The sequence below is a fragment of the Nyctereutes procyonoides genome, unplaced genomic scaffold (genome assembly GCF_905146905.1).
Source record: "Nyctereutes procyonoides isolate TBG_1078 unplaced genomic scaffold, NYPRO_anot_genome, whole genome shotgun sequence".
Classification (NCBI taxonomy): domain Eukaryota; kingdom Metazoa; phylum Chordata; class Mammalia; order Carnivora; family Canidae; genus Nyctereutes; species Nyctereutes procyonoides.
Window position 1 is genome coordinate 34,997,970 of NW_026575048.1, and position 25,671 is coordinate 35,023,640.

General features: G+C 38.7%; 2 protein-coding genes, 1 long non-coding RNA gene and 1 other non-coding gene across 4 annotated transcripts in view; 2 read left to right on the forward strand and 2 right to left on the reverse strand.

The window, feature by feature from the left end:
* Positions 1–18,478, reverse strand: part of NPHP1 (nephrocystin 1) — a 45,343-nt gene extending 26,865 nt beyond the window's left edge. Inside the window, 8 exon segments of the mRNA XM_055327761.1 lie at positions 675–717; positions 1,049–1,152; positions 4,167–4,268; positions 4,570–4,810; positions 8,355–8,479; positions 9,530–9,590; positions 15,517–15,590; positions 18,393–18,478. Of these exon segments, the coding sequence (XP_055183736.1) occupies positions 675–717; positions 1,049–1,152; positions 4,167–4,268; positions 4,570–4,810; positions 8,355–8,479; positions 9,530–9,590; positions 15,517–15,590; positions 18,393–18,461 (819 nt within the window). The 5' untranslated portion in view covers positions 18,462–18,478.
* Positions 18,479–18,553: 75 nt separating this feature from the next.
* On the forward strand, positions 18,554–23,386 carry LOC129511000 (uncharacterized). The gene is made up of 2 exons (XR_008664732.1): positions 18,554–18,828; positions 23,143–23,386. It is a non-coding gene; the product is annotated as an uncharacterized LOC129511000 (long non-coding RNA).
* LOC129511215 (U6 spliceosomal RNA) lies at positions 20,384–20,487 on the forward strand. The gene has a single exon (XR_008664771.1). It is a non-coding gene; the product is annotated as a U6 spliceosomal RNA (small nuclear RNA).
* On the reverse strand, positions 23,334–24,293 carry MTLN (mitoregulin). Its single transcript, XM_055327420.1, has 2 exons — positions 23,969–24,293; positions 23,334–23,425 (listed from the first exon to the last, which is right to left on the reverse strand). The coding sequence occupies exon 1, from the start codon at positions 24,266–24,268 to the stop codon at positions 24,098–24,100; it is 171 nt and encodes a 56-aa protein (XP_055183395.1). The 5' UTR covers positions 24,269–24,293; the 3' UTR covers positions 23,334–23,425; positions 23,969–24,097.
* Positions 24,294–25,671: the final 1,378 nt, after the last annotated feature.

Here is a 25,671-nt window from a genome sequence, read left to right on the forward strand (position 1 = left end):
TTAGCAGTAAGTAGGGTAAAAGGTCAGAAAGGGTATTTACTAAACAATTAACGGTAATTATTTTTGGGAGGGAAGGAGTGGATTTTCACATTGTTATATAACTTTTTATATGATAGGAATATGGGTAATTTCTTACTTTTTTGAGCTTTTTGGAATTTTTCATATTAACTGAAATTTAACATCCGTCTTTACCCAAATGGTAGAAAATTCAGGCAGAATCAATAAGAGATAGTTGTAAGCCCTACAAATCTACTCTTCATATAGAAAAGGCCTAAGGTGGGCAGCCCGGGTGGCTCAGCAGTTTAGAGCCGCCTTCAGCCCAGGGTGTGATCCTGGAGACCCGGGAGTGAGTCCCACGTTGGGCTCCCTGCATGGAGTCTGCTTCTCCCTCTGCCAGTGTCTCTGCCTCCCTCCCTCTCTCTCTGTGTCTCTCATGAATAAACAAAAATAAAATCTTAAAAAAAAAAAGAAAAGGCCTAAGGAGAAATATTACTTGGGAGCATAGGCTTATTAAACCAGAACTATATGTTTTAAGCTCTGTACCTCCCATGCCCTGTACCCTGTTTAAGATCCGAAGCTATCTTCCAAAGCCTCTATCCTGTTTTGAATCTGAACTCTATCAGAACTATTAGGTAACAAAACATGACATCTTTAACAGAACAGGTGATACCAACCTCTGAGATAGCTTTTTGGATAGCGCTCCAGTGAGAATCAGTTCTGGGGGGGCAAAACAGCAAGGTGAGTGCACAGATAGCTCATGCCTATTTACTCATTTTGGGAGTGTCCTTAATAAAAGAACAGAGTACTTAATTGTTAATAAGTTATAAAAACTAAGAAGTCTCTAAATGAAACCAAGATAGAATAAGATCATGCACTAAAAATAATCATGAAATTAAGGTAGTACTGATCTTTAAGCAAACAGTAACATGAAAAGCACTGTTCTCAAACTACCAAGTTGCCTCTGTTTCAAGAAATTCTGGAATTATTTACAATAGGAAAAATAAAGAGTTTTCTTAAACTCACTGTGCTATCCTCTCACACCTTTTACCTTTGTTTAACTTCTTCCCCTCCTGCTGTTTGGTCTCCCACTTCTACATCTTCTTCACTGTCTTCTTCTTCACTTGTGTCTTGACCTTCTTCTTTATTATAGGGCTGAAAATTATTGAAATATGAAATGCTTTTTACCTAATGCAAAAATCAACCAATAAAAATACTTTCAGGAAGGCTCAACTATAGATGGGAATGTATACAATGGGTATATCAAAAATCAGTGGGAAAAAGATTTCAACACATTGTTGATAACTTCACTATTTGCAAAGATTACAACGATAGAGGTAGAGAGTAAGTTTAATCAAAATAAATTCCAGATGGAATTTATTCCAATGAATAAAAAAGAAGATAGAAATAAAAGAACTATAAGTGTTAGAAGAAAATAATGTTGAGATGGGGAAGTCCTTTCCAATTGTAATACCCAAACCAAAAATCATAAATGGAAACACTGACAGACTTAGCAACATAAAAAAATAACCATGTCTAAAAGTCAACAAAGATATCTGTCACAGATTTTTAAGAGTTAATACCTTTATTCTGAAAATATTATAATAGTCTTATAAATCAACACATTTAAAAAATCTCTTTAAAAATGGTCAAAAAACTGAAAAAAAAGCGATTTACAAAGATGTGGAAATGGTCATAAAGTGTATGAAATGATGTTTAATCTTATTAGCAGTACAATGAATATAAATCAAAACAACAATGAGCCTCTTTTGGCCTACCACACTGGCAAAAAGATTGGTGGCAACCACCTCTGGCACATAGTATGGGGAAACAAGTATTCTCACATGCTGGGGGTGGGAGTACAAATAAATATAACTTCTCTGAAAGGCAAAATAGCAAACTAAATCAAAATATAAAGGTATAAATCTTTTGAACCAGCAACGAGCACCTAGGAGTTTATCTGAGGGGAATAAATCAGACAAATCTACAAAGATGTCTGTGTGGAATGATCACAACACAGGTTGCTGGTTGTCTACCACTTAACCTCGACCACTTCTTTTCTAACAGAATTTCTGATTTTAGCAATGAGCCAGCTAAAAGTCTACATTTTCCAAACCCTCCTTACAGCTGGGTGTTACCAGGAGACTCAATTATGATCAAGGTGATACCACCAGAAGTTCTTTGTGTAAATTCCAGAAAACCATCTTAAAAAGGTAGCAGGTCATGCCTTTAGACATCTTATTCTCCTTCTTTTGCTTCTTGAAATCATTAGAAGATCTAGCAACCAACGTACACTAAAGAGATAGCCCTTGGGGAAAAAAAAAAAAGAGAGAGAGAGAGAGAGAGATAGCCCTTGGAAGATCTGACTCCCACTTTAGTATAGAGTAAAATATTAGATGCAGCCTTCACCACTGCCTCCCCCTACACTTACTCCATGCACAAGAGAAATATGCATCTACCTTATTTAAGCCACTATTTGGGGGGACCTTTTGTATCTCATAGTAGAAGCTAACTATAGCTCCATGCAACATAATTTATAGTTCTTATAGGTTGGAAACAACATGTCCATCTACATGAAATTGGAATACTACTATGCTACCATTGAAAAGGATGATTTAAACCTGAACTGTGCAATATGGCAGCCATTTGCCATGTGTGGCTTATTGCTACTTGAAGTGTGATTAGTTCAAACTGAGATGTGCTATTTAGGTGTAGAGTACACACTGGAATTTGAAGAATTGGTTTAAAAAAAAGAAAAATTTTAAGAATATTAATAGATTGAAATGATAGTATTTTGATATAAGTAAAATAGTTTATTAAAAATAATGTCACCTGTTTTTATCCTTTTTTAAAAATGCATGTGGTATAATAAAAATGTATATATATTTATTTATATTTATATATATTATCTTTATTCCCAGTTCCTAAAACTTTTGGCAAGAGTTCCTAAAACTTTGCCAGAGGAACCAATGATGTGATTAGAGGGTTAGAACTTTCAGGGCACCACCACTACCACCCTTCTCACCTTCAGTGAGCATAAAAGAGCAAGAAACTGAATTCAATCACCAATGGCCAATCACTTAATCAATCACACCTAATACCTCCATAAAAATCTCTAAAAGACAGGGGATAGGGAGCCTTCCAGCTTGGTGACCACGTATAAGTGCTGTGCTCAGTGTTGGGAGGGGGGTGCCCAGAGGGGGCATGGAAGGAGTCTTCCATCTTCCAATACCTTACCCTAGCCACATCTCCCATTTGGCTGTTCCTGAGCTGTAGCCTTTCTAATAAACTGGTAAACACAAGCAAGGCGTTCTCCTAGTTCTGTGAGTCCCTCTAGCAAATAACCAAAACAGAGGAGGCATGTGGGAACTGAGTTCACAGGGGGTCACTCAGAAGTACAAGTGGCCTCTGGGACTTGTGACTGGCATCTGAATTAGGGCAGCTCGTGGGGTGAGCCTTTAGCTTGAGGGGTCTATGCTAACTCCAGGAGTTAGTGTCAGAATTGAGTTGAACTGCTGGACACCTGATTGGTTTTAGAGAACTGGTGCAGAAAAATGATACATATTTGGTGTTAGAGAAAAATCATACAATTAATGTTAGAAGTGGTATCAGAAAAAGAAGACATCTCAGTGGTTATGGGAAAATTGTAAATACATTTGTAGTTTGCATTCTTTTTCTATTGGATAGCGCTGATCCAGACAGATATCAAAATATACTGGCAAAGACAATGACCATGCTATATAATGAAATATTAAAAAATAGGCTTCAAACACATTTATATAGTATGTGTACATTCTAGTAAGGGATCATATTTTAGTGGAAGTTAACACAAAGTTAACTGTGGCTTTGTTTGACAACAAATAATAAACTTATTGATTTTTATGAACAGTATCAATCCACAAAGCACTTTGTGTCAAACATTCTAGGTCTCACCTACAAATATCCCAGCACTTCATAGGTCTCCAGGACTGTTAACACACAAGATTTTTCCCATGCCCTGTCCCTCTAAAATTTTAATAAATTCTGTATCTCAAGTCATTCACTAGCCAAATGATCAAAGAATACAACTTAATATTTTATTAAAAATGAAGACAAGTTTTGAGAAAAATTTTAATGGAAAAAAGTTTTGAAAAGAGAAAAAAGGGAAAGAATAAACAATAAAGACTAACCTCCACGTAGGTTCTGGGAATGAGACCTTTGTTTCCTTTAGCATTCTTAGCTATCCACCAACCATCAGGTTTTTTTTCAATTATAAGGAGAATTTCCCTTTTCTTAAATCAAAACAAAGTAAAAAATTTTTAAATTAAAATTTACCCCCAAATTAGGAATAATCACCACTGAAACTATTTTCAAAAACAGAATAGCATTTCACCATTTTCCTACCAGGTAACTTTGATAACATAATTTCACATGACTAGTACCTGTAAATCATAATTTTTACTTATTTTGGTAAAACAGACTGAGTCTTTAAAAACAATACAGGCATGTGCAATATAGGTAAATAGGCAGGGTTTTCTTATTTTGTCAGGCATGCAAACTCATCCTTAGGTCAGGTTTTAGTTTTGTTTCTACCTTAAATGTAAGATCCCCAGCTTGCTGAGCAGTAAAATCTCCAACGGCAATGTATTCTTTACTTGTTGCCTGGTGGTGGGATTCATTTTCCTGTTTCTCTTCCTCTTCCTCTTCTGTTTCTTCTTCCTCCCCACCACCTTCTTCACTCTCTTCTTCCTCCTCCTCCTCCTCTTCTTCTTCAGCTTCTTCCTCTTCGTCAGCAGATTTGTTATCTTCCTCTCTTTCAGTAAGTGCCCTGATTCTGTGAAAAGTAGTTCTATGATAAGGATCACTTGAAATAACATATAAGAATCAAGTATAACTTCTACACAGAGAAGACCCTGCCCATATTTGGAACTGGGCAAATAAGGGAAATAAGGAGAAAGCACAACTCATGGTTTCTACCACCTAGCTAACAATATGTGACTTGAGGGACTGAGCAGTGAAGGAGTTAATATGACAGACAGAGCATGCACGGGACTTGAGGCTGAGGGACCTGAGACTATGGGACCTTGGGACCTGTATTCAAATCTTGGATTCATCTACTCAGCAAATGCTGCTTGAGCACTTTAACACAGAGGTTAGAGCACAGGCTCTGAATTTCCATTCTGGCTCTGTCTTCCCCTCACTGAGTGACCTTGGATAGGCTTCTTTTAAGCTTTCCATTTCTCATTGGTAAAGTGAAGGTAATAATAGAATCTGCCTCACAGGACTGTCATGAAGATTACATGAGTTACAAATTTGCAGGGGGTTTAGAACAGTGCCTGCTAGTCGCAAGTTTTTTAATAGAAGTCAGCTATGATGGTGATAATGATGTATGTCAGGTCCATGTCAAACACAGTGGATACAAAGGTAAACCAGGTAAACAATTCCCTGTCCCCAAGGAGCTCACAGTGAGACAATCTAGAAAGTGGATAATTACAATATGGTTTGGTAGGTACATTAGAGGTATATACAGGATACTAAGAAAACACACAGAGGATCACTTGACCTACACTGCATGGGGTGGGGATCAGGAAAGGCTTCAAATTAGGTCTGGAGAGGGGTGCCTGGGTGGCTCAGTCAGTTAAGCAATTGCCTTCAGCTCAGGTCATGGTCCCAGGGTCTTGGGATCCAGCCATTGTAGAGCCCAGCACTGAGCCTCATTCAGTGGGTAGCCTGCTTCTCTCTCTCCCTCTGCCTACCCCCTGCTGCTCCTGCTCTCTTGCTCAAATAAACAAAAATTTTATTTAAAAAAATAGTTGTAGGACACACTATCACAATGACCTAAACATAAACAGTAGCTCCACAAAATTTTTACACTATAAAAATAAAAATTCATAAAATATGTCATATTGATTTTCAATGTGCCCTTTTCCTTTTTTAGGAGATCTTTCGCACATATTTTATATCTTAAATGTAATAGAAAAATGTAACAGAAATGAGTCAACTATTCTAAAATGTTGCCAAGGATAATGGGCACAGAGTGCTGTGCCAGTTTGCATTTCCACCAACACTGCAAGGGGGTTCCCCCTTCTCCACATCTTCTCCAACATTTGTTGTTTCCTGTCTTGTTAATTTTCCCCATTCTCACTGGTGTGAGGTGGTATCTCATTGTGGTTTTGATTTGTATTTTCCTGATGGCAAGTGATGCAGAACATTTTCTCATGTGCTTGTTGACCATGTGTACATCTTCTTTGGTGAAATTTCTGTACATGTCTTCTGCCCATTTCATGATTGGCTTGTTTGTTTCTTGGGTGTTGAGTTTAGTAAGTTCTTTATTGATCTTGGATACTAGCCCTTTATCTGATATGTCATTTGCAAGTATCTTCTCCCATTCTGTACGTTTGTCTTTTAGTTTTGTTGACTGTTGTTTTTTTTTTTTTTTTTTTTTTTGCTGTGCAGAAGCTTTTTATTCTGATTAAGTCCCAACAATTCATTTTTGCTTTTGTTTCCCTTGCCTTCATAGATGTATCCTGCAAGAAACTGTGGCCAAGTTCAAAAAGGTTGTTGCCTGTGTTCTCCTCTAGGATTTTGATGGATTCTTGTCTCACATTTAGTTCTTTCAGCCATTTTGAATTTATCTTTGTGTATGGTGTAATTTTCCATCTTTTCTTCTACTTTAAAAAATTAATCATTATTTAGAAGTCCCTGTCAGCTACTTTTTTTTTCTAGTTCAAATCTAAGTCTCCTTTTATTTACTGCCTTCTTACTTAATTACTGATTATTCTTTTGTACTTCTAGTAGTTCTTTTATTAGTGGATACTGTGGATGAGACATTTAGAGACTTTAGATTATGTCATCTTCCTTTACAGAGTGTTGAATCTTATTCTGTTACACCATTAAATCATCATGTTTCTGTTAAGGTCTGGTTTTAGGCTTGGACAAGATCTACTTCAGTCTTTAAGACCACAGTTCTTAATATTATGGTATTTTTATTACTCCTAATACAGCAATGACAATGACAGCATGACTAAGGCCTTCTGTGATCTCCACTAAATGCCTGAAGCATTCACCAAGGTCTCATTACTCTAACTAGGTACAAATTTCAGTATTTCTCCAGGATTGCTTGACTTCCAGAATCTTTTAAGCTCTTAGTCTCTTAGCAGGTACTTCCTGCCAGTGCTTCTGGAATCATGCTCTGTGTAGCCCAGCAATCTATTTAGATTTTCCTAGTTGTCTCTAGCAACACCCTTCTTTCTCCCCACAAGTTCCAATGGCCTTAGGAACCCCCAAAATTTGATTTCTGCCTCCTGAGCTCAGTGACACTGCTGCTTCCTGTTTAGGATCCACCTTCCTGTACCACAGCCTGTAAATTTTCCCCAGAGATAGGGTCTGGGTGAATGTAGACCTTAGCCCCTGTGTTTTCCTGTATTAAGGACATCAGCCCTGGGATCCCTGGGTGGTGCAGTGGTTTGGCGCCTGCCTTTGGCCTAGGGCGCGATCCTGGAGACCCGGGATCGAATCCCACGTCAGGCTCCCGGTGCATGGAGCCTGCTTCTCCCTCTGCCTGTGTCTCTGCCTCTATCTCTCTCTCTGTGACTATCATAAGTAAATAAAAATTAAAAAAAAAAAAAAAAAAAAAAAAAAAGGACATCAGCCCTGCTTGGCTGATGTTCATTGACTTCGACCAGCTGTTTTGTATATTTTGTCTGGATTTTATGGTTTTTGTTTTGTTTTTGATTTTATAGTTTTTATGGTAGGATGGTTAAGTCCAAAACCAGCTACTTTGTACTAGATATCAGTGGGAACTCTAGAATCCTTGGATCTACATCCTTTAGCATTTTCCCTAAGCTATAGTGTGAAAGTATGGCAACAGTACTTGAAGACTCTAAGGAGTTAATTTTTTCCTTTTTGCTTTCCAGAAATCTAGTTTATTTATACCATCAAGTTTTCTTTCCACTTTGCAAAGGCTATTAATAACATATACCACAACAGAAAAACAATGCATATTTTTTGCCTCCAGTTTTTAAAGAATATTTAGGGAAAAAGAAAGCAAATAGACCATCCAAATAATTTCTTTTTATGTATCAATACTGACATTAAAGGCATCCTTATTTTGTAACACTTGTTTAGTTTTTCAGACCTCTCTTTTGTTTCTCCAACTAGATAATAAATTGCCTAAGACAGAGGTAATGACTTCTATATCTTTACATTTTTTATACAATCTAAGACTTTCTACTATACGCTATAAAATGTCAGCTGATTATACTTGCTATCACCATTTCTTTGTATCTATACTCTTACTATGTCTTTATTCTGAGTCAAACATTAAACGTGTGGGTGACATAATGTCTGAGAGAAAGAAAGGAAGGAAAGAAGCATACTCAGTTATATTTTCTCTACTTATGGACACAGCAAGTTCTTGCAGTTGGTGGGTAAGCTTATCCAAAAGACTGTGCTCCTCCTCTTTTTTCTGATTATAGTTCCCGATGGGTGCAGTTTCATCAGCCTATGAGAGAATATAAGTTTATTTCACTGAAAAATTTAATTTCAGTTTCCTATCATATTTATTTTAGAAGGGAAATAATACTCTGGTAAATTCTAGAAGACAAAGTAAATGTCAACATGAGACTAGGCCTACCTTAGAGAAATCAGATTAAAAGAAATGTAGATTATTATATTGAAATGTAACCCAAAGTTAAAAATAAAGTTATACTTGGTTTTTTGTTTAGTTTCTTTGCTATCTATTTCAGACCCTCTACAGTGAGTAAGAGATAGGTTCTAGACAAAAGATAGGCTTTGGAGTTAAAAAGATGGGTGTCAATCCCAAGTTCTGCCACTTATTGGCAGTGAGACATTAAGAAAGCTGCTTCACCTTTGGGAGACTCAAGTTTCCTCACCCGAGAAACAGGATAATTAGATTTCAAATTTAGGGTCAGCCTGCCTTCTAAATTCAAGAGTTTTGTATCACTGAAATACAGACACTCACATGCAGGTAGGGAGATGACTTTTAGATGCCTTCCACTTTAAATGTTCTGTGAGTTTCTGGACCAGGACACCTAGTTTAAGATCAAGCTCATACTAAAAGGGAAGATCCTGAAGGGATTTCCAAGAGTTAATCCTAGTTTCTCCTATTTCTGCAGAGTCACTGATATTAGAGCTGCCATGTGATACAAGAAACTTCTCTACACCTTACCCTCATGACCAGATTATGTACTCTCCCCAGAGAGTAATTAAAATTAAAACAACTCCAAACTATAAAACATAAAACTTACACAATACAAAAATAAAAATAGCTTCTTCTTGGATTTTCTGGGTCCTCTATGCTGGGTAAATTCACCAAAGCTGAACTTTTCTCAGCGTTCAGAGCCCCAGCTTTTCTGCTCTAAAGCACATATTCAGTAAGCCAGTTGGGCAAACTGGCACTGATCACAGTTAGACTTCACCACCATGAAAACAAATCCAGGGACTTACCCACTCTAATGAATTCCCACTTAATGAGAACAACTGTATAAAAACCGGTTTTTTTTTTTGTAATATCATTAACTGTAATACTTACTTTGTTTAATTTTTGAAGAGCATTTTTATTTTCATCTATTGCCTGTTTTAATTGGATACATCTAAATTTTCAAAAAAAAAAGAAAAAAGTATTAATTGTTCTATTGTCAGACTAGAAAGTTACCTTATAAAATCATACATAAGTCTTTAAGCTGTCAAGGCAATTAGCTATTGTATGAATGATGTTAAACAATTCACCTGTAACTGCTTTTCCACCCACCAGCTTGGGTGATCCTCACATGCTCTAAAGTACTCAGGTAGGACAGTCAAGACTCAGAAAGCTGGTGTGCCTCTGAGCTTCAGTTTCCTATCTCTAAAATAAGGATAGCATTGGATTTCAAAATGCTTCTCCAGCTCTAAAATTCCATAAACCTAGGACCTGGTCTAGAAGACATCCCTAAGGATGATAATGACCAAGTGCATTGTGCGTCATGCATAATTCTAGGCACTGCGCAAGCACCACCTCATTTGAGCCTCATACCAACTCTGGCTGTAGTAGAAGGATGTGAGATTCAAAGGAGAGGACACAACTGGTCAATGGTACAACATGCGAAGATAGAGTTTAAGACTCCGCATCTGGTCTTTTCCCACCACAGCACATTCCCCTTTTAAGCTTGCTCGGCCTATCTAGATGGGTATAATATTTTAATTATTCCAAAGATGGCCCATAAAATGTAGCTTAAGGCTTAGACCCAAATAAGAAGTATAAAAATGACTGGAAATGGGCTATATCTAATAATGACAGTTATCAAAATTCACATGTTTTCTCAAAAAATAACCTGAGTCAATATTTTTTTATGCTGTTTGCTATTTTTTTTTCCTTAGAGAAACTAATGAAATGAAATAAGTAGCAAAAAAGGAGACAAAAGTCCTTTGTGAAAGAGACTGAAAAGAAGTGAAAATATCAAACTATAGTTGACCCTGCCAGTTACTTACCCAAAAGCCCTTCCACAATCTACATCTATGCTGACAGGCTCAGCCCCTCATTGACACTGACACTTAAGTGCTCAGAATCTACTGCAGGTAGGGTGGGTGTACAGCCCACCACTGGCCAACAAAACTTGAAAGAAATATGTTGGGCACTGCCTCCCATTTTATCCTCCCTGGTGCAGCACTTAAAGAATCATTCACCCTTTCTGCTTTTAGATACAGATACCTGAGGACTTTGTAAAGGTGAGGGAAGCCATCACTGGCTAGATGAGGATGACAGAGCATGATGAGAGCAAAGGTTGGTCGTTGAGGACATCACGAGCCATTTATCCACCCTGAGAGAGCCTACTTCCAGACTTTTTGTGGAATGAGACTGTAGAGCCACTAATTTTAATAGGTACCCTGTTACACAGACCAAAAGAATCCTAACTAAAACTTAGACTCGAAAATTTCACTTAAGAGCCAGAGAAGAAAACTATATAACAAACTGTTTATTAAAATGATCTCCTTTGTATCTAGAACATTACTAAAATCCTCAAACTGTTCAGATATTTTAAGATTTCTGGGTCAGCAGGGCAATTTACACGTTTAATGCAATCCCTATCAAAATACCATGGACTTTCTTCAGAGAGTTAGAACAAATTATTTTAAGATTTGTGTGGAATCAGAAAAGACCCCGAATAGCCAGGGGAATTTTAAAAAAGAAAACCATATCTGGGGGCATCACAATGCCATATTTCAGGTTGTACTACAAAGCTGTGGTCATCAAGACAGTGTGGTACTGGCACAAAAACAGACACATAGATCAATGGAACAGAATAGAGAATCCAGAAGGGGACCCTGAACTTTATGGTCAACTAATATTCGACAAAGGAGGAAAGACTATCCACTGGAAGAAAGACAGTCTGTTCAATAAATGGTGCTGGGAAAATTGGACATCCACATGCAGAAGAATGAAACTAGACCACTCTCTTGCACCATACACAAAGATAAACTCAAAATGGATGAAAGATCTAAATGCGAGACAAGATTCCATCAAAATCCTAGAGGAGAACACAGGCAACACCCTTTTTGAACTTGGCCACAGTAACTTCTTGCAAGATACATCCACGAAAGCAAAAGAAACAAAAGCAAAAATGAACTATTGGGACTTCATCAAGATAAGAAGCTTTTGCACAGCAAAGGATACAGTCAACAAAACTAAAAGACAACCTACAGAATGGGAGAAGATATTTGCAAATAACATACCAGATAAAGGGCTAGTTTCCAAAATCTATAAAGAACTTCTTAAACTCAACAGCAAAGAAACAAACAATCCAATCATGAAATGGGCAAAAGACATGAAGAGAAATCTCACAGAGGAAGACATAGACATGGCCAACATGCACATGAGAAAATGTTCTGCATCACTTGCTATCAGGGAAATACAAATCAAAACCACAATGAGATACCACCTCACACCAGTGAGAATGGGGAAAATTAACAAGGCAGGAAACAACAAATGTTGGAGAGGATGCGGAGAAAAGGGAACCCTCTTACACTGTTGGTGGGAATGTGAACTGGTGCAGCCTCTCTGGAAAACTGTGTGGAGGTTCCTCAAAGAGTTAAAAATAGACCTGCCCTATGACCCAGCAATTGCACTGTTAGGGATTTACCCCAAAGATTCAGATGCAATGAAACGCCGGGACACCTGCACCCCGATGTTTCTAGCAGCCATGTCCACAATAGCCAAACTGTGGAAGGAGCCTCGGTGTCCATCGACAGATGAATGGATAAAGAAGATGTGGTTTATGTATACAATGGAATATTCCTCAGCCATTAGAAACGACAAATACCCACCATTTGCTTCAACGTGGATGGAACTGGAGGGTATTATGCTGAGTGAAGTAAGTCAATCGGAGAAGGACAAACAGTGTATGTTCTCATTCATTTGGGGAATATGAATAATAGTGAAAGGGAATATAAGGGAAGGGAGAAGAAATGTGTGGGAAATATCAGAAAGGGAGACAGAACATAAAGACTCCTAACTCTGGGAAATGAACTAGGGGTGGTGGAAGGGGAGGAGGGCAGGGGGTGGGGGTGAATGGGTGACGGGCACTGAGGGGGACACTTGACGGGATGAGCACTGGGTGTTATTCTGTATGTTGGTAAATTGAACACCAATAAAAATTAATTTATTAAAAAAAAAGATTTCTGGGTCAGGATAAAAACTCAAGTACGTGCTCATCTTCACCACCTCCTGAGACCCCACAAAAAATGATTAAAACATCTTAAAAGGTAATAAACCCTGAATGTAGGAGAGTGAAAGAGGGACCACCTGTCAGAAAGACATTTCAAAATATTTCTGCTGAATGGAAAAAAGGTAGAAATGTGTTCTTCTAAAAAGAAAGTAAGAAGTCTCTAAAAGGGACAAGATCCACCAGGCAGTGAACACCATGATTTGGGTCAGCAGGTAGGAAGGACTGGGGAGGGAGGGGTAATTAAAATGTGTCTAAGGGAATGAATGTATTATGAAGTTCTACAGGTGAAGACATCCACAATGGCTGGGATTTGCTTTACATATTATGTTACATTATATTATATTAATTAAATGATATCCATAATATCTAAACCATAAAAGCAATCAATCTTAAGGCAACCTAAGAGCTTTATAGATAGTATCTAGGGAGAGAGTAAAGATACTGATTAAGTTTAGATTTAATTAACGCCCTTTTATAAGAAGTCTGCCTTTTTAAAAAGTCTGTTCACAGAAAACCTGAGCCAGCTAGCATCCCCTTTCTCTTATCTTACCTCCCTCTGTTCTCCCACCTTACCAGAGGATTGTCTCTAAAAAGTACAATTAATGAATGACCTGGGGAGAATTACAGTTGCCAAATAAGTTCCCCATACACCAGGATTAAGGCCCACTCTATTTTGGCAATGGGCACTCCTCGGCCCAACAGCTAGTTCCTAGCCCCCCAGAAAACCCTGCCCACGTACAAAGAACTTCATTCTCACTCAAGGGGTAATAATGTAGGAAAAAGACCTATACCTACAACAGCATAAGAATCCTGGACTGCTGTCTGGAATAATCAAACTACTCCCTCATTCTTAAATAAAAATAGATAACCCAAAGACCACCAGATATAATAAAGAAAACCAGCAACATGAAGTTAAATTTAAGACTAACTAAAATTAAATAAATAAATCATTGGAATCCAGAGGAATGGAAGACAAGAGAACCTCCCAGGTGTGAACAAAAAGAGAAACAAAAACTTTTAATGAGGAGATAGGAGACTACAAAGAAGAGTCCAGGATGTTCAATACCTGATGCAAAGGTGTTTCAGGAAGAAATAGACAAACAGAAGTAAAATAATAAATAAATAAAAAGATCTTTTGGTAAAAGAAATTTCCCAGAAGCTCATGAGGGACAAGAATTTCTAGTTGGAAAGACCCACTGAGCATTTAGCAGGATGAAATTTCAAAGCAAGACTGAAGAGACAAGCCCCAAACAGGTCAATTATAAAGCAACAATCATCAAACTTATTCACACTACTGAGTACAAAGAAACCTGACAATGTCTTCAAAGGTTTAAGATAAATAATTTTTACCGTATAACAAGCCAATTAATGAAACATAGGGGTTGATGTTTTCAAACATACAAGTGTCCATGAGAATTTTTAAATGACTATGATGGCGATCTTTTTACATGAAGAAGACTATTTATGGTTACGTGGGTTTAAAAATAATTATCACTTATTAAAATAAAATTTTAAAACCTAGTTTTCCCTAGGACTTCAAGTTTAGCCTATAAATCTTATTCTATTTGAAAATCTAGTAAAGCAAGTATAATCACTTTCACTTTTTCTTTATTATTTGATTATCTCAATGTGAACTGAATTTCTTAATCAATCCTAATAAATGCAGCTAATTAAGTTCCCTTCAACATTTTAAAATTCAGTTAAATTTTATTTTGCTTTTTAGCACTTTGAATGCTTAAAGTAAGTAAATTTTTTTCAAATGGTTCAAGTGAATCATTTAAACTAATAAAATGAATTTCATGTTCCTTTGAATGTTATGTACTGTTTTAAATACCCAAAGCATACAGATTATCTTAATGATGTCCTAAATTGAATATGAAAGTATGAATAGACTAATTCGATTTAGTTCATCATGTCCATGTAATTTTAAACTTGATTTAATTTTGATCTCTCCTAGGGATTAAAGAAGTCAAAACAGAACAAAACACACCCTCTGAAAGAATAGTTTTCCTATGTCAAGGGAGTTAAGGTCACCATCCCAAGTAAGGCAAGACTGCTAAGAAGAGTTTTCTGACCAGATCCCAGGATCCGAGGCTACAGTAGGACAAAGATCTACCATAATTCTGCCTCAGCCACTATGTTGACACTGAACAGTTTTTATAGTTGCTGTCACAAAAGCCAAGTCCATAACTTTCAGGTTTAGCTTAATTTTTTTTAGATCCAAGTTATATCATGATGTAATTTTTTCATTTGATTCAAATGGATCAATGCCTCCAATTCCAATGAGACTGCAGTGAAATTCTCTTTTCCTTGACTGAATTTCACATTTCTCAGCAGTCTTCAAATATGTTTATTGCCGGCCCACTTTAATGTCCTCTAGCAAAGTCATGGTAGACATGTTAACAAACCACTGTGGGAACCTTAATTTTCTCAACTATGTTAAAAAGTATCTCATGGTGTTATTGTGAAAATTAATCAGGAAAGAGGTTTTAAGAGTGTGGACCACACTGCTTGGAACATGCAGAGTAGAGAATAAATGTAAATTGCTGCTTTTTAACTTTTGTAATTCTCTATTTAATCATTCCACTATTAGACCTGGGAAATACAGATAATTGCAAGAAATATTTTAAAATAAATTTTGGAAAATTTCGTTCATTGTTATCTTAGTATTAATTTCCATTATTATTCTGTCTTTTTAGGAATTGTCCATAAAAAAGGAAAGAAATAACACCTCAGACAATTTCTATGCTATAAATACTGCCCACTGAAATGTAAGTATTGTGTCTGGATAGCTTATATAATTCAGTATGTAATTTACCTTTGGTAAATATTTCTCCGTTTACTGGCATCTAGAGTTCCTTTCAATTGACTCTCAGAAAGCAAGCTACCAACCTACAATAAATAGAGACTGTTAGAATATATTGTTAAGTACCATATAACCTCAGGAAATAAAATTTTAATTCTCTTTTCCCAATATTTCACAACAAACACTTTTAAACATACAACGAAGTATGTAAAGAATTAAATTTCACAGTGAACTTCCATATAACCACTACCTAGATTCTACCATTAACATTTTACTTACACCTTTTTGATCCATCCATTCATCCATTTGTCTTATTTTTTATGTATTTCGAAGTAAACTGTAATCCTCATAATTGATGCACCACAGATATCACTAATGAAAGTTCAATGTCAGTGTAAAATTTACATACAATGAAATGCACATATCTTAAATATACATTTGCTAAATTTTGGCAAATGCATACACCCATATAACTCTAACCCCTATCTACATACAGAAAATTACCAATACCCCAGAAAGGATGAACTCTTTTGTGTCATCCTTTCACATAGCACGTTCTTGAGATACTGCCATATACAATCATTAGTTTATTCCTTCATACTGCTCAGTAGTATTCTATGAATATGTCACAAGTTTATCTTCATTCTTGTATCTTACGCCTTGACTTAGCATTTTCCAAACACTACCTGTAACTTTGCCAATGTACCCCAAAATAAATATGTAAATACACATTTACATATGTAATAACAACATACTCATATGTTCTTTTCTAAAGATGATGTGAAAAAGAAGTGGATGAAAGAAGAGAAACTAAAATTCACTAGCTTCTTCTCTTTCTATTTTGCATCTGAGTGTTAGTTACAAATTGACAGCTGGAGACAGAGTCAGTTATAACAGGTATGACCCAAATGGGTTCTTGATTACTTGTCCATGGACACCAAGTTGGAAATCTGTTCTTTTTTTTTTTTTTTTTTTGCTTCAAGTGTCACACTATCAAAGAGTCCCTCCCAGATACTTAGGCTATCAGAAGACTCCTGGGCCAAGTCTTCTTCAGGTCAGCTAATCTTTTTGATTGTTTTGTTTCATTTTTGTTTTAGTAAGTTTTTTGTAATTTACTTCTGAAACTTTCCTGGTTCTCCTAATATCCCACTAAATTTAAAATCGGAATCAGAACCTTATTAAGCACCTAGACAAAGTTCACTGAAGTCAAAACCTCACGAAGTTTTATTTCTGACAGAAGAGTATTTTCTTTTTATTGCACCACCGTAAAATCTAAACATCACTTATGAAATATTTATCCATCAAATTGTTGTAGTTTTTAAATGAGAGTCCAAAACAGGAACAAATATAAGCATTCACTAAATTTCTTGTCTATCGAAGACTAGAAAATAATTTTATTTAGTAATAGATCAAACAAAAAAGTACAATTAGCAAAGTGAAATAAGAATTTTGGAAAATAGGGATCCCTGGGTGGCGCAGCGGTTTGGCGCCTGCCTTTGGCCCGGGGCGCGATCCTGGAGACCCTGGATCGAATCCCACATCAGGCTCCCGGTGCATGGAGCCTGCTTCTCCCTCTGCCTGTGTCTCTGCCTCTCTCTCTCTCTCTCTCTCTCTCTCACTGTGTGCCTATCATAAATAAATAAAAATAAAGATAAAAATAAAAAAAAAAAAAAAAAAAAAAGAATTTTGGAAAATAAATTAACAAACCATTAATTACGACTTACTTTTTCTCCTCTTTCAAGTCATATACATTTGGTGTTCAAAATCATGAAAACATCAAAAAGTATTAAGAGAAACATAATAATCATCAGCATTCTAGCATACACAGTTACCATCCTGGGATGTTTCCTTCAATCTTTTTTTCTATGTATATTAGATACGAAATAATTTTACTGAAATATTGTCTATTTAATTTTATGTTTTATATTCCTTTTCTAACTTGACATTTTATCAAAAATATCTTCCCTATACATGAAAATTTCTTTTCACAAAATTTTAATACTATTATATCCCAACCTAAGTTATTTATCCATTCCCTTATTATTGATCATTTAAGTGATATCCAGCCTTTTCCAAGTAACAGTGATGAACACTTTTACACATTAAATTCTGTCCCAATAATTTTTTTTTACTATTATGTATGGCAAATCCCTAGAAATGTAATTACCCAGCCTAGGAGCATGACTAATTCGCTACATCTTGTCAAACTGCTTTCCAGAAATGCTGTACGTTATACTCTGGAGCAGTGTATATAAGTGTTTCATCACACTCTCCCCAGGACTGAGTATTATGATTTTTTAAATGTTTGTGATATTTTATTTCCTGGGCAGTTACTTGATTATTTTTTAAATTAACTTTTCTCATGTTTATGACTTCTTTGTACTTCTTCTTTGGTTCATGTCCTTGGCTAATTTATCGGATCCTAATATTTTTCTTACGTATTAGGACTATTCTTTGATACCTTTTTCGTTTGAGTTCATGTGAAGCAAAAATAGCCTCCACTGGGAGACGGCTCAAAGGTTAGGGGGCACGGAGAAAGCAAAAGGCGCAGAGATGGTTGGAAAGGTTGTTGTTTTAGATTTGGGACGTGAGGTGGGTTAAAGGAGTTGCTAGGATGGAGCTTGAGAAGCGAGGGAGCGGGCGCTTAGTCTATGCTCACGATTTTCCGGAGGCTCAGTTTCCCCAGGGATGGGCTTAGGAGCCGGAAGGGTTGGAATCAGGGTTAGTGCCGGGATGCTGGGGTGGGGGAGGGAGCGCTATAACTCGGGAAGGTGCGTGGTGGGTTGGGGTAGGCTCCCAGGATTAGGGTGCACCCCAGATCTCGCCCGCCGCCAGAACCCAGGCCACCTAGCGCTGCCCAGGCCCCCGGCTGGGCAGTCAGACCATACCTGTAGCTTCAATTCCTGACTGCGGCGCTGCAGGGCCTGCAGACGATGGCTCTGCCGCCGAGCCAGCATCTCCCTCGCCTCGGCGCTCAGCGCTCAGCGCTCACCGGTCGCCAGGGAAACCAGGCGGCGGCGTGGGAAGGTGACGCAATCATGGCGCGCCCGCCTCGCAGCCCCGCGGCGGGGAGGTGGGGGACGGATGGAAGAGGAACGTGGAGGTCGTCGTCTGTCGCAGTAGCCCCCCGCAGGTCGTGGGCTCTCAGATCAGTCCTCCCTTACTGGTCAACCCGCAGGATTGGGGTGAAGGTGGCAGAGAATGCTCAACGGCGTGGGGACTACATGTCCCACAGTACCTCAGGAGTCCCACGCCACCACCGCCGGGGGTCTCGGTATTACGGCATTTATTTTCTGATGCCAGCTTTGCTGAACTCATCTTAAGGTACAGTTTAAGCATCTTAAGTTCTTAACTGCAAGGATAGCTTTCCTATGTGACCTTCCTGGGATACATGATTTTGTCGCATATTCTCACTTGAAAGGACTGGTGTGTGTGTTTTAAAAGATTTTATTTATTTACTCATGAGAGACAGAGAGAGAGAGAGAGAAGACAGACAGACAGACAGACAGACAGGCATAGGGAGAAGCAGGCTCCATGCAGGGACCCTGATGCGGGGGGACTGGATCCCAGGATCACCACCTGAGCCAGAGGCAGATGCTCAACCACTGAGCCACCCAGGTGCCCCTGGAAGGACAGTTTTTAATTCTTTGCCATTTGGGGTACCGCTGGTTCCATTTCACTTTAGTTTTGCACACTGTCACGTTGTCCATCCTGAGTTCTGTGGATGGTGATTTTGTTCAACAAGTATGTGAACAAATAATTATGATCTCCATTTTATATCTCCTCTCCCGGAGATTATAATAACATTTTCCCAGATGGTACAGAATCCTTTAAGTCCCAATTCCCAAACTTTGTACTACACCGAATAAAAATGATCATGATGGGAGTTCACTTTTCAAATGATGAACCACACTAATATAAGTGAATGCACTTCAGTAAACAAACAGGTTGATTCTATAGGCCCAACTACTATGCTACTTAATTTTGTATACTGTTTTTTCCAAATATACATAGAGAAACATGACAACCAAGTGTCCACCTAACTGAATGTTCGCATTGAATACACCATGTCACATCACCCAGATTGGGATACAGAACATTACCAGCACCCTAAATAATCTTCCCCTCCTAATCCCTACCCACTCCTTAGGCCAAAAGTAAACACTATCCTAACTTCTAACAACAATTTGTTTTGCTTCTTTTAAAACTGAACAATGAAATCATGCAGTATGTACTGGCTTGTTGGGCTTTTTTCACTCAACATGTTTGTAAGACATACCTCTATCGTTGTTGTAGTTCTAATTTGTTGTCATTGCTCTCTGGTATTTCAGGGTGTGATACTCATTCATTCCGCTGTTGCTGGGCATGTGGATAGTTTCCAGTATAGGGCTGTTATAAACAGTGCTATTACTTACATCTATACCTAGTACAAACATGTACACAATGCTAGGCTACAGGGCATGTTTTATGTTCAGCTTTAGTAGATATTGCCTATTTTCCCAAAGTTGTACTAATTTACTCTGCCTATATGGGTTTTTGTTCTTCATATCCTTGACAACACTTGGTATTATCTGTTTTGTAGTTCATGTCTTTATTTTGAATTAACTTGTCCATTATGACTCATGATAGTCATAATAAAAATTCACTTAACTAATCAGATGGCATTTTCATTAAAAAAAATTTTGTAACAGAGGCGCCTGGGTAGCTCAAGTCATGATCCCAGAGTCCTAAGATACAGCCCAGAGTCATGTCTGGGTCTCTGCTCAGCAGGGAGTCTGTTTCTCCCTCTCCCTTTGTCTCTCTCCCCCACTTGTGTGTGCACACGCGTGCGCTTTTTCTAATAAAAATTTTTTTAAAAGATTTGTAACAGGGCTCACTTGTGCAGCACATATGCTAACATATGCTAAAATTGGAATGATACAAAGATTAGCATGTTCCCTGCACAAGGGGGACATGCAAATTCATGAAGTATTCAATATTTTTTTAAAAAACGTTTGTAACAACAAATGAGAAAGGACTGCTGTATCTTTAAATGGATTAATAAATCAGTGCTTTTATTATAAGAGGCAAGCAAAATCTATTTTATGAGATCCTTATTTATTTTAAATATACATCTATAAATATACATCTATAAATTAGACAAAATATTCTATATCTGACATAAGGATTTCCATATTTTATATGAAAAACTTGCAGGGTCATGAATATAGTATAATTCTATGTTGGTAAAAATAAAACCCCTACGTGTGTGTATATATATATGAACAATGAGGAAGGATGCAAAAAAGCTTACTACTCTTCTTCACCTCAAGTGGAAAGATAATTTTAATTTTATACATTTTCCATATTCTGGTTATAACCATTTATTCCTTTTGAGTCTTAGATCAGCATCATCAACATCACCTAGGAGCTTGTTAGAAATCCATATCCTCAGACCCACCACAGAACTACAGAATCGGAACCTGTATTTTAATATTACCCCAGTGTTTCATGTGCACATTTAAGGCTAAGAAATACTATTGAAGTATTCAGTGTGCTATAAGGCATGATATTATCCTCAGCTGCCTTTTTTTATTAATTTACGTTTCTTTTGATTTGTAATGCTCAGCATAGTCATCTTAACAGTAGTCAGTTACTTCTTGTTAACCTTTGATGTCATTTTGAGAATCAAAGTGATGGGGCAAAGGCAAAAAAGAAAACTAAATTTCCTTACTACCTACAGCCTATTGTCCTTCAAACAGGCAGTGACCTTCCTCTAGAAACTCAGCTACCTGGATGTTAATACTTTGCGGAGGGCAAAAAGCAATCTTAGCCTGACCCCCAGGATCCTTAGAGTCTACTCTAACATAGAAAAATTTCTTTGGAAACTTCCGTTATCTCTACCTGCTCCAAGATACAAGTTGACAATCATCCTGTAAGCATTATCACTCATCTGAAGGGTCTCATGACTGAGTTTTTACTAAACAATAATAAATGATCTTTTCCTAACAAGAGCTAACCCCCTCAAGGTTGTGGAAACCTTGTTTCCAAAATTCCTTGGAGACTTAGGCTATCCCTGCCAACTTGAAATTATATAACCACCGCTTCTCACAACCCCAGTGCAGCTCTTCTGGCCCACAGGTCCTCTCCCAATGCTTTAATAAAACCACTTTTTGCACTGAAGAAATCTCAAGATTTGGCTGGGTAATCAAAAGGCAAGGACAGAGCAGAGGACCAAAGATTGAAGTTTAAGAAACTTGGAAAAGGAAGCAGTGATGAAAGTCTGGAAACACAGGAAAGTTTTAAATTATTAGGGAAGTGTGGGAAGAATTTCAAAGGAGAAACTGGCATCAAATACTCTGGAGGTGAAAATTAAGTATTCAGAAATGGCCATTAGATAACAATGGTTGGGGGGGCGGGTTGCAGAGAGCAGACTGCAGCAGGTTAATGGGCATAACAGAAGGAAGTAATAGTGGACCACTTTTTCTAATTAGCAAATGATGGTTTTAGTCAAGATCTGTGCATATTTGTAGAGGGAAAGCAGGGAGAGACTGTAGATGCTAGATAGAAATGGTGCAGTAGAGAATAGGCAAGGTCCTTGTGGGGAGGGGATATGGTAGGGGTAAGATGCAGAATTAAACTGAGGCCACAGAGGAGTCAGCCTTGGAAGAGACATGTGCATCTTCTCTTCTGAGAAAGGAAAGCTAATGAGATAAAGCCTCAAAACCAGTGAACCTCTGCTGGGCATACAGTCACCTGCAGAGCTTTAAAAATCCCAATGCCCAGGCACATCCAAAACTACATAAAATCTGTGAGCAGAGCAGCCCCGGTGGCTCAGTGGTTTAGCGCCGCCTTCAGTCCAGGGCATGATCCTGGAGACCCCGGGGACTCGATCCCATGTCAGGCTCCCTGCGTGGAGCCTGCTCCTCCCTCTGCCTGTGTCTCTGCCTCTCTCTCTCTCTCTGTGTCTCATGAATAAATAAAATCCTTAAAAAAAAAAAATCTGTGAGCAGTGGCATACAGAGATCAGTATTTTTAAAACTCTCTCGATGATTATATATTGTGCAGCCTTGTTGAAAATCACTTCCCTCAACAAAGCTATTAAGAGGAAGAACAATGAGGGAGTTCCCACCTAATGGCCTTTATCTTCTCTTATAGTTGGTAAGCAAACTGCAGTCCAGATGGGATGAGCTCTAAGAACTAGCCCTTTAGTTCCTGCATTCACAGAATGAAAACAGGAGTTAGAAGTAATGAAGCATAATGGCCCCACTGAAAAGGAAAAAATACTTAAAAACTTTGTGTGGAAACAACTTTCCTGAATTTTCTTATGTTAATATGGAACTGCTGCTAAATATGCTGAGACACAGAATTAATAAGAATGAGCAAGGACAGTGTTACAGAGAACACCTCTTGCAAATAAAAAATAACCAAGGACTTAGCCACCTACTCTTGATTTTTAGATAATAGTTGGAATTTATCACTAAGTTCTAGTCAAGTGGGTTTTTTCCTTAATACATATTCTACAATGACATAAATGAAATTTTTGCCAGTAATAACTGGAGTATGTTGTCACTCTATGCTTGGGGCATATACAGCTTTGTATATTACGTAAGTTTACCTTAACCCAGTTATTTTTACACGCCTTGCTTTCCTTAACAGGTTCACTAACAGCCAGAAGGATTCATAATGATCCCTAGGCCATCTGCTTTGCGGTTGTACCAAGGAACTGTCATAGAAAGAAGATACCTGCTCAAAAACACTAATAGATCAGTCTTGAGAATCCAGATCTTTTGATGCGGTAAACTTATTGGTAGGCAAGATACTCCTTTCCTTTTAATAGAAGATTCAAAGATGTTTAAAAATTTTTTTTATTTTGAAAATAAAATTGATTCATAAAGTGCAAGTTAGATGTGTCCAGTGCTCTATGTCCATCTTCGACAAACTGTTGGAAACAGAAAAGAGAAAACAATCAAATACATAATCGTTAACTTCAAATTATTCTATTGCGGAGTTAAGCTATGAACCATAAGCTATTATCCATAGTCACTAGATGCAAGGTCCCTAACTTCCAGGCCACTGGAACCAGGCTGCCAACAACGAAAGAATTCAGACTGGAGATCACAAAACATGAATGCGAAGATGTACACTATCTACCAGGGATATCATCAAAAAGAATGATAAAAAAAAAAAAAAGAATGATAAGGGGGTAGAGGGTGGCAGGAATACCTCCACCTTTCTTGCTTTCCTTCTTTCCAGTATTTTCCTTTTTGAAGTTTAATGTCAAGGTGCAACAATGCTGCACGTGGTAAGACATTCCCGCTACAGGCACGCACTGAACTGAACTAGGATACCAGTGCAAGTCCTGGGGAAAACAAAACCTCCTCTTTCTGGTGTCTTGGGGGGAAAGTTACCTCCTATGCGGCATCCACAGGCGCTCCCGCCCCCCACGTCTCCCCTTAGTCCCCGCACCGTAACTACTGCTCACCGACTCTCCCAAACGAGCAAGGCGCTGCAGGCGGCGAGCGTGAGGCTCGCCCGGCTCCCGCCCGAGCCCCGCCGGAGCCCCAGCGTGGACGAGGCGAGGCGGGCGCGCGGGGGCCGACAGCGCGGGGTCTCAGGCCAGGTCCAGCTTCTTCTGAGTCGTCGCCAGCTTGTCCTGCAGCCTCCGCTTCCTCCAGTCCAGGTAGCGCCTCCGCAGCCGGTTCGCCTGCCAGCCCACGAGCACCCCGGACGCGAAGGCCACCAGCACAGACAGCTGCAGCGTCCTCTCGGACACGTCCGCCATGGCAGCCGGCGGCGTGCAGCGCGACCTACGGCGCGGCGGCGGGGTCAAAAGGCGTCCCGCGTTCCCGGGCGGAGCGGCGCGGAGCGGCGCGGCGCGGTGCGCATGCGCGCGGCTCGTCCGGCGGCGCGCCGGCTCCAAGCCCTCGGCTCCGTGCGGCTCACCTGCTCTCGCTCACCTGCTCTCGGAGGCTGGCCGCCCGCTGGGCGGGAGCCGCGGGCGTGATGATCGTTCGGCGTTGGTCTTGCCTCGTTAGCCAGCTTTGATGGTGCGCCTTTCCGAGCTCCGTGTGAGCTCCGCGCCTCTTCGTGCTTTCTCAGCGGGAGACTGCGAGCCGCAGGTGTGACTCTCTATTTACTGGTAACCCAGTTAAAAATAAACAACAGGAAAAGTACTTTTCATGATATATCTTGTTCAGCCCAGTAGATACAGGATGTTATCATTTCAACACGCAATCTTTTTTTTTTTTTTTTTTTTTTTTTATGATAGGCACACAGTGAGAGAGAGAGAGGCAGAGACACACACAGAGGGAGAAGCAGGCTCCATGCACCGGGAGCCCGACGTGGGATTCGATCCCGGGTCTCCAGGATCGCGCCCGGGGCCAAAGGCAGGCGCCAAACCGCTGCGCCACCCAGGGATCCCTCAACACGTAATCAATATAAAAATGAGATTTTTAAAAAATTCTCTTTTTTTAAAAAAAAAATACCGAGTCTTTGAAATCTGGTGATTTTTATGACGACAGAATATCGCCGTGTGAACACTAATTTTCCGTGGAGATACTAGATTGGTAACTAGATTTCATAAAAGTCCGTTGAAGAATTAGATTCATATACCCAGATTGTTCCAAAGACACATAAAGATTTCTCCAATAACTGAGTCGAGTTTCAGTTTTAAATTTGAATTCATTCAATTTTATTTTTTATTTTTCAGGGTTTTATTGCAAACCAAAGTTGGTTTATAAATTCATTAAAGTTTTAAAAGAAGTTCAAAATTCACTTCTTCATCACACTGGTTACATGTGGGGCCTGTGAATACAATAGTGGACAGCGAAGTCTAGAGGGCAGACCTAACACTGGGTCAGAATGGTTGGGTTGGTGAAAAATTCTAGTGATGGAATCATTATGGTGGACAGACCCTGACGTGGCCCCCAATGATTTCCACTTCCCAATGTTGATGATTTTGTGTCATTTCTCCTAATCAAGTGTGGGCTTAACCCGTCACCCACTTCTAACTAATAAAGGTGCTGGGATGTCCCTCCTGGAATTCCTTTATGGTTGTTTTTGTTTGTTTGTTTTGTTTTGTTTTGTTTTTTTTAGTTTTTAGTTTTATTTGTTTATTTGACAGAGAAAGAAAGAAAGCACAAGCAAGAGGAGGGGCAGAGGGAAAGGGAGAAGCAGGCTCTCTGT

Coding starts and splice junctions, on each gene's coding strand:
- MTLN (XM_055327420.1), bottom strand. CDS start 24,268: ATGGCGGACGTGTCCGAGAGGACGCTGCAGCTGTCTGTGCTGGTGGCC.